The following is a 6324-nucleotide window of genomic DNA, read 5'->3' on the forward strand; positions in this document are numbered from 1 at the left end:
CTCTTTCCGCTATTTTTATTTCATCTATTTAATATTTGGTGGACTTGAAGTGTAAAGAGAAGGTAAAAGGCGCGTGATGTCCCCCTCCTCGTTGACTTTTATCACCAAATGAAGCATATAAATGACCTGAATTAAATAAAATAAAGAACAATTATCCTCTCCTTTCTCTCTGATTTGGCGCTGAAAGGAGTCCCGGAGAGATAAGGCAGATTGAATTCTCCTCTGTTGTGCTCCAATAAAAACGTCAAGGGGGGAGGAAGAGTTAAAGAGAGATTTAAAAGCCTCCCTATAATTTCAAATCATAATTTCCCTCCCATTATACCTCTCACATGCGCGTTTATCGTTAGGGTTATTTATTCCAGGGCGATGTAAGTAACCACAGTCAATTTCCGTGACTAAGTTGGATAATTACAGGTATTGAGTGCACGCGGCAAAACTTTCTTTTAAAATGTAAAACATATAAAGTGATTTAAAACAAGAGCAAGGTTATTCGCCTCATTTTCTTTGCGGGAAAAATATATATCGGTCTGCTGCTGCTCCTCAAAGTAATTATAATTGTCTAATTTCAAAGTTGAATTAGGATGCTTTAGGGGTTTGATGTAAAACTTCACATTCGGTTCAATGAAGTGTCACCCTAATTTACAGCCGTAGATAAGGACTAAGTCTGTCATAAAAATCTCTCCCCCTTCTTCCTCCCCAGGATTGAATTGCACCTTGGGCAATAGTGCAGAATCCTGAATATGAACTTCTCCAGCATATGTTCCTGGCAGATAAGTAAACAATTTGGATGTGGAATGACATTTTTAATTAATACTACACATTCGTTTAATATGAGGATACACCGCGGTGCGCAAATCCTGATCTGCATTGACAGAAAAATACATTTAAAATCTGTAAATGCTTGTATAATTCATACTGTAAGCTTTTTCCATGCAGTATTGTCTTAATGGGAGTCAGACCGAGATCACTCACAAGTTTAAACAGGTTTTAACTCGTGTGAATGACTTGGGGATAAAAGGCTTTAGCGGGATTTTGGCTGCAGCACCTTTTTCTTTTTTAAACAGTAAACAGAGACATTTAAACCGCAGTGTGGTGGTGGGAGCAAGCCAGCACGCTACAAAAGGGAAGGGAAAAATCCCATCATTGAGTTTGTTCCATTAGTTAAAGCTATAATTAAGAGAAGTGATTAAGCAGTCAGACAGGTCGGACGGGCGGGACCCCTCGGGGAGGCCTCCGCGGAACCGTCAAACTTCAAACAGCCGGTTCATCTGAGAGTCACAGAAACACCTTCCTGCCTCAAACGTGTTCCATCATCTCCACACAGCTGCAGCCAGACGAGAAAAGAAAGCTGAAGGAGTCTGACAGCTTAAACAGAAACAAGAAGAAGATCGATTTTGGAAAAAAAGACAATTTATTTTTGATGTTATTGTTCCGTCTTTAGACTATGATTAGTTAGGGTCAAGGTGGGTCTTCCATTTGAAATGTAATAAACAATCTAGGAATTGTTTTTATTTATTTCTGACTCTATTTTTATGATAGATATATTGTTTTAATTCCAAGCGTTTAAAAACTAACATTGTATTTTTTTCCTAATTTAAATGATATTTAGTGAGGCCTTGCCAAGTGTCCTTCCCCGCAGCACAGCATTCCACTATCTCTGTCATCTCAAGTACCCAACAATAAGCTACAAATACAGGACATTGATAGCGTTGAAGACAGATTGTCTTTATTTCGAAACGCCTTTGCTCAGCAATTGAACAAAGAGCAGGAGGTATCAACCTTCAAGATACATTATCCTTTCCATAACATGACAGGTTTTAAATTACCATATTAGATCATAATACACATTTAACTCCTTGAATTCAAATAGAAGTTATCCTGATTAAAAAACGAAAACAAAACTAAAAATGACGCGAGTGACTATTAGCACTGAACCACAGGAAAAATGCAAAATAAAACATTTGGATGTTTTTTCTTTTTGTCATCTTAAATAGACCGTCTAGTTTAATGTGCCAGTTTTTGATAAATATAAACAATATGACCCGTATATAATCCAGCCTATAGGTCCTGATTTTGACCCTATAATCCAGAACATCATAACATTACGAGTGCCTAAAACTCAGACTATAGTTAGGCCTATACAGGAAATAAGAATGCTAATTGTGCAAGCCAAATGTTCCAAAATAAAAGTGTTCCCTATCAATAATCAACACAAATCAGCATATCAGCATTGAAATGTACAATAAATAAAGTTAAAGGCCTCCCTTTTTCTGGTTGCCATACACGTTATAACATTTACATTTCTTACAGTTCCCAGGGTCCTCTGCAGCAGCTCTTCTGCTCAGCTCAGGAACTTGTTCGGTTTCTGGAAAAGTTAGGTTTTTTCTCTTTTTTGCCATAACAAGTCCAAGGCAGTTAATACTGTTCATGCCTTTGAATGGGCGCGCTGTCCATAATATATTTACATGCATTGATTTCAGTATTCAAGTGAATAGAAAAGAAATAAAGAGTCTTGGGGGTTACATGGCAGTGGCGTGTGCGGATGAATATGGGTCTAGCCCAGTCTTGGTCATACCTGGAAAAAGTATGTAGGCCACCGGGGGCTGTAAACTGGACGTGGACCAGGCAGTGCAGTTACACGGGACCACGTAGCCCGGGTTAGTGGGCGATGGGTGGGTGTGGGTGTGCTGGCTGGGACACCCAAGGGTGCCGAACGCGCCGTTCTGGTATCCCAAAGAGGAAGCGTACGGCAAAGAGCTAGCGCTCAGCCCGTGGGGCATCTCCGTCATCTTCTGGAGGGCGCTGGAGGTGAATTGGCTCGGGTCGAGGAAGGAGTACGGGGAGGTCGGCGGCAGGAAGGCTCGGGCTTTCTCCGAGTGGCACAGCAGGGACTCGGCGGACATCGGGAGTCCCTTCAAGTGATCGGTGTCCCCGAGGTAAGGCAGCGGGAAAACGTACCTGTCCTTCTTCAGCAGGTTCTTGGGTTTGCGCCGGGGCCGGTACTTGTAGTCGGGGTGCTCCTTCATGTGCTGGGCGCGCAGCCGCTTAGCCTCGTCGATGTACGGTCTCTTCTCGGACTCGGACAGCAGCTTCCACTCGGCGCCCAGTCTCTTGCTGATCTCAGAGTTGTGCATTTTGGGGTTCTCCTGGGCCATTTTTCTCCTCTGGCCCCGGGACCAAACCATGAACGCGTTCATGGGTCTCTTGATGTGGTCAGCAGGCTTTGACATCTTTAAAAAGTGTACTTTTTATCCCCAATGTTAATGACCAGGAAAAGTTCTTATCGCAAGCAAGGGAAACTATTCACCTGTGTCGATGCCAGATACCAGTCATGCCCCGTCTGGGATGTTGTGAGTGTGGAAAAGGGCACAAATAAAAGAGAATCAAATAAAAATCCAGCGGCCGTGTTGCTTCTTCCAGAGTTAAAACACTGATGCGCCTTCGTTCAAGTCCGGATACAAGTCTCTTTCAGACCTGCAGCAGGCAATACACAGAAAAAATACATGTAAAATGCACACACGTAAAGAAATCCACAAAGGTGAAAGCAATGTTCCGCAGTCAGCTTGCATGAGTCGTAAAAAGTGTTATTTTTTTCCCTGCGACACACTCTTCCTCTCTCTCTCTCTGAGGTCTGTCGGCAGGCACCTGGTTGGAAATGAGTGGAAGAGCGTGAATACGAGCCAAAAGCGGTGAAGTTCAAAGGCTGGGCTGGTTTGGTTTCTGCACGCAATCTGACATAATCTGCAGGGCGTTCACTCTGCAACCTGCGCGCCAATCAGCACGCAGAGCGCCTATTATAATACCTCCACGGAAATATATGTACATTACAACATAAACAAAGAGCGGGTGGTAGTAGAAGAAGAAAGAAATAAGGAAAGAGGGGTGTGTGCGTGTCTGTGGAGGGAGTACTACTCAGGATCTCTCCGCAATTCCATTTAATGTAATGAATCGCAACAAACATGGACCTTCAACCTCTTTCCAGTTAATACCTGACTTCTATCCAGAGGTGACTGCACCGTGCACACCATTTAAAGCTTTACAGTAAACATATATTTATATATATATAAGGCTTGTCGCTGAAATACATATAGATAGGCCTTAATAGTTATTATTTATATGGAGTTATTATTTATATCTATGTTGATGCTTTTAAAGTCAAGGAGGGGATGTAACTTTAAAAACATTATTATTTTTGTAGTATTTTTTAGCAGTCGTAGAAAAAGCAATATTATACATAGTAAAATAATACTGCATAATAATAATAATACAAATAATAATAATAACAACAACAATAATAATACTTTTAAAGCGTTTGTTCATGAAAATCCTATTCCCTATATATATATTATAATACATAATAGCAGCCCCCTGTGTTTCTCAAGACGCGTTAACCCTTTCCTCTTCAGGGTGGTCTCTAAACACCCAGTGTGCATGGGCTCAGTATTGGAGGATGAAGGCATCATATTTAATTTCATATTTAATTTGTTCCATTATCTGTTTTCCCAAACATTTCACTCTGAAGATGTCCCAATAACTCACAGAAAGTAGCATCTCCTTCATTGTAAAAATCAATGTTGACCCCACGGAGCTGAGCTGTGTCAGTGGCAGAATTACAAACAGCAGGAAATATCACATCAAGTGTAAACGCTGAGGCACGCGCCATTGTGAGCCTCTAATTGTTGCATTAGCCCACATCAGGCTGACAGTGTGGTTTTAAGGAGGCAGAGGGATCGTTTTACTATGCAAATTTCACTGACGACCATTGCCTAATAGCCCTCGGGCTAATGCGCGTGATATATGATTCCTTTAGCTTTGATTATTAAAGCACATGCACACACACATGAGTGTGTTCATACTGAATTGCTGTGATCGGAGCAGAGTCGTGTCTTGTTAGTTACACTGCTAAGTAGATTTATTTAAGGTTGTCTTCTCATACATGGCTATATATATTTCTGCCCGCGCGCACACGTATGCCCACACGCGGATGTTTTGTGGATCACATCCTATTGCCATCATCATCTAATGTGTGTGTGTGTGTGTGTGTGTGTGTGTGTGTGTGTGTGTGTGTGTGTGTGTGTGTGTGTGTGTGTGTGTGTGTGTGTGTCACAAACAGGCCACTTCAAAGGAGATTATCTTTCACATGTCTCCACATCACAATGTCAAGCTAATATATTGTGACCAATATAAATAAAATGCTTAATAAAAAAATGATGGACAGGCAAAAGTATTGCATTTAAATTTATGGGAAAAATATGTTTAGTAGAAAGAAATATTTGTATTCTGTAATACGGTCTCATTCTGGCCAAAGTCACTTTATTTGTACCCAGAATCAGTTATTATGGGTTCTTTCTCTGCTCTTCCTTCTTGAGGCTGATCTGCGTCTTTTTCTCACGCTCTCTCCCCCGGCTCCTCACACACGCATGCGTCAATCGGCTTCTAACAAGAACATTTCCATCATATCTGCCTTTACAAACCCTGAAATTATGTTAAAAAATGCAGGTTATTGGGAGGAAAATCCTCCTCACCCTGACGCGCAGAACAATGCCCCCCCAACGGAGGACGCCCCCGAGTTTCTGTTTTCCTCACACGGGCGGACCGGATGCCTGCAAAGAGAAACAGATCGTCCCAATCTGCAGGCTGTGATGTCCATCAGCTGCTATGAGGTATCCTGCATGTTCGGACTGTTTATTCCGGCGCATGTTGAAGTTTGAAATGATGCTGTGCTATCTTCCCGGAACAGCGCGTCTGTCGTTCACCGGGCAGCGTTTAGCCGGCCATACGTGCCGCGGCTCAGCTTCATTTCAGATCAATGAATTAGATAACAGGGAATTATTTTAGGGGCTGAGTCTCACGAGGGGGAGGCTATATATGTTTCTTATTCAAAAACTGATTGTCTAATAAACGCACGAGCCTCTAAATTCCCTCGATAACGTGTCGGGATAATGAGAAATGCAATAGGTTTTAATTCAAGGATGGAGATGATATTTGTTTTCCATCGGCAGTTTCTCATCAGGGTTTTTTTTCTCGAATGTAATCTTTTACTATATTTAATACAGTTTACTGTCTGAGATTTAAAAGCAATCAAATTACACTTAAACAATAAAGTAATTGTGATGCGCGTCTCCATGAATACAACTTCTCTCGGTCTCCAAACTTTAGCGATTTGGAAAGGGTGTGAAAGGATGTTGTTGTTACAACAAACAGCAAATCAAATCAATCCATTATTAATAATGTAATATATCCAATATAGTCTGTACATCATGTCTTTAAATAATTATTTTGGAAAACAGTGTTGTTAGAAAAGCAATCAGTTAGTATTACATA

General features: G+C 41.3%; 1 protein-coding gene across 1 annotated transcript; it reads right to left on the reverse strand.

The window, feature by feature from the left end:
- Nucleotides 1-1704: 1704 nt before the first annotated feature.
- sox14 (SRY-box transcription factor 14) lies at nt 1705-3686 on the reverse strand. Its single transcript, XM_034080539.2, has one exon. It carries the CDS (start codon nt 3228-3230, stop codon nt 2520-2522), a length of 711 nt encoding a protein of 236 aa, XP_033936430.1. The 5' UTR covers nt 3231-3686; the 3' UTR covers nt 1705-2519.
- Nucleotides 3687-6324: the final 2638 nt, after the last annotated feature.

Source organism: Pseudochaenichthys georgianus, chromosome 4 (assembly GCF_902827115.2).
Source record: "Pseudochaenichthys georgianus chromosome 4, fPseGeo1.2, whole genome shotgun sequence".
Classification (NCBI taxonomy): domain Eukaryota; kingdom Metazoa; phylum Chordata; class Actinopteri; order Perciformes; family Channichthyidae; genus Pseudochaenichthys; species Pseudochaenichthys georgianus.

Bases quoted from the DNA above. Each gene is read 5' to 3' on its own strand.
- sox14 (XM_034080539.2), bottom strand. From the start codon at position 3,230: ATGTCAAAGCCTGCTGACCACATCAAGAGACCCATGAACGCGTTCATG.